The following is a 224-nucleotide window of genomic DNA, read 5'->3' on the forward strand; positions in this document are numbered from 1 at the left end:
GGGGCCCCCCAGGGGCCCCTCAAAGGCAGATTCAAGGCGAGCTTTTAGGGTTTAGGGTTTAGGGTTTAGGGTTTAGGGTTTATCTAACAATAGAATATGTTGGTAGTGGGTGTGAAGGGTGCCTATATAAAAGAACGGTTTAGGGTTTAGGGTTTAGGGTTTAGGGTTTAGTGTCTAGGGTTTAGTGTCTAGGGTTTAGGGTTTAGGGTTTAGGGTTTAGGGTT

General features: G+C 46.0%; 1 protein-coding gene across 1 annotated transcript in view; it reads right to left on the reverse strand.

The window, feature by feature from the left end:
- Window positions 1-209: 209 nt before the first annotated feature.
- EMH_0063550 (uncharacterized protein) overlaps window positions 210-224 on the reverse strand; it is a gene marked incomplete at both ends in the record, with an annotated part of 3,691 nt that continues 3,676 nt past the window's right edge. The window contains one exon of the mRNA XM_013498151.1: window positions 210-222. Coding sequence (XP_013353605.1) covers window positions 210-222 — 13 coding nt within the window. The remainder of the gene's footprint in view (window positions 223-224) is intronic.

This window comes from Eimeria mitis, genomic scaffold (assembly GCF_000499745.2).
Source record: "Eimeria mitis Houghton genomic scaffold, Emh_scaff3225, whole genome shotgun sequence".
NCBI lineage: Eukaryota > Apicomplexa > Conoidasida > Eucoccidiorida > Eimeriidae > Eimeria > Eimeria mitis.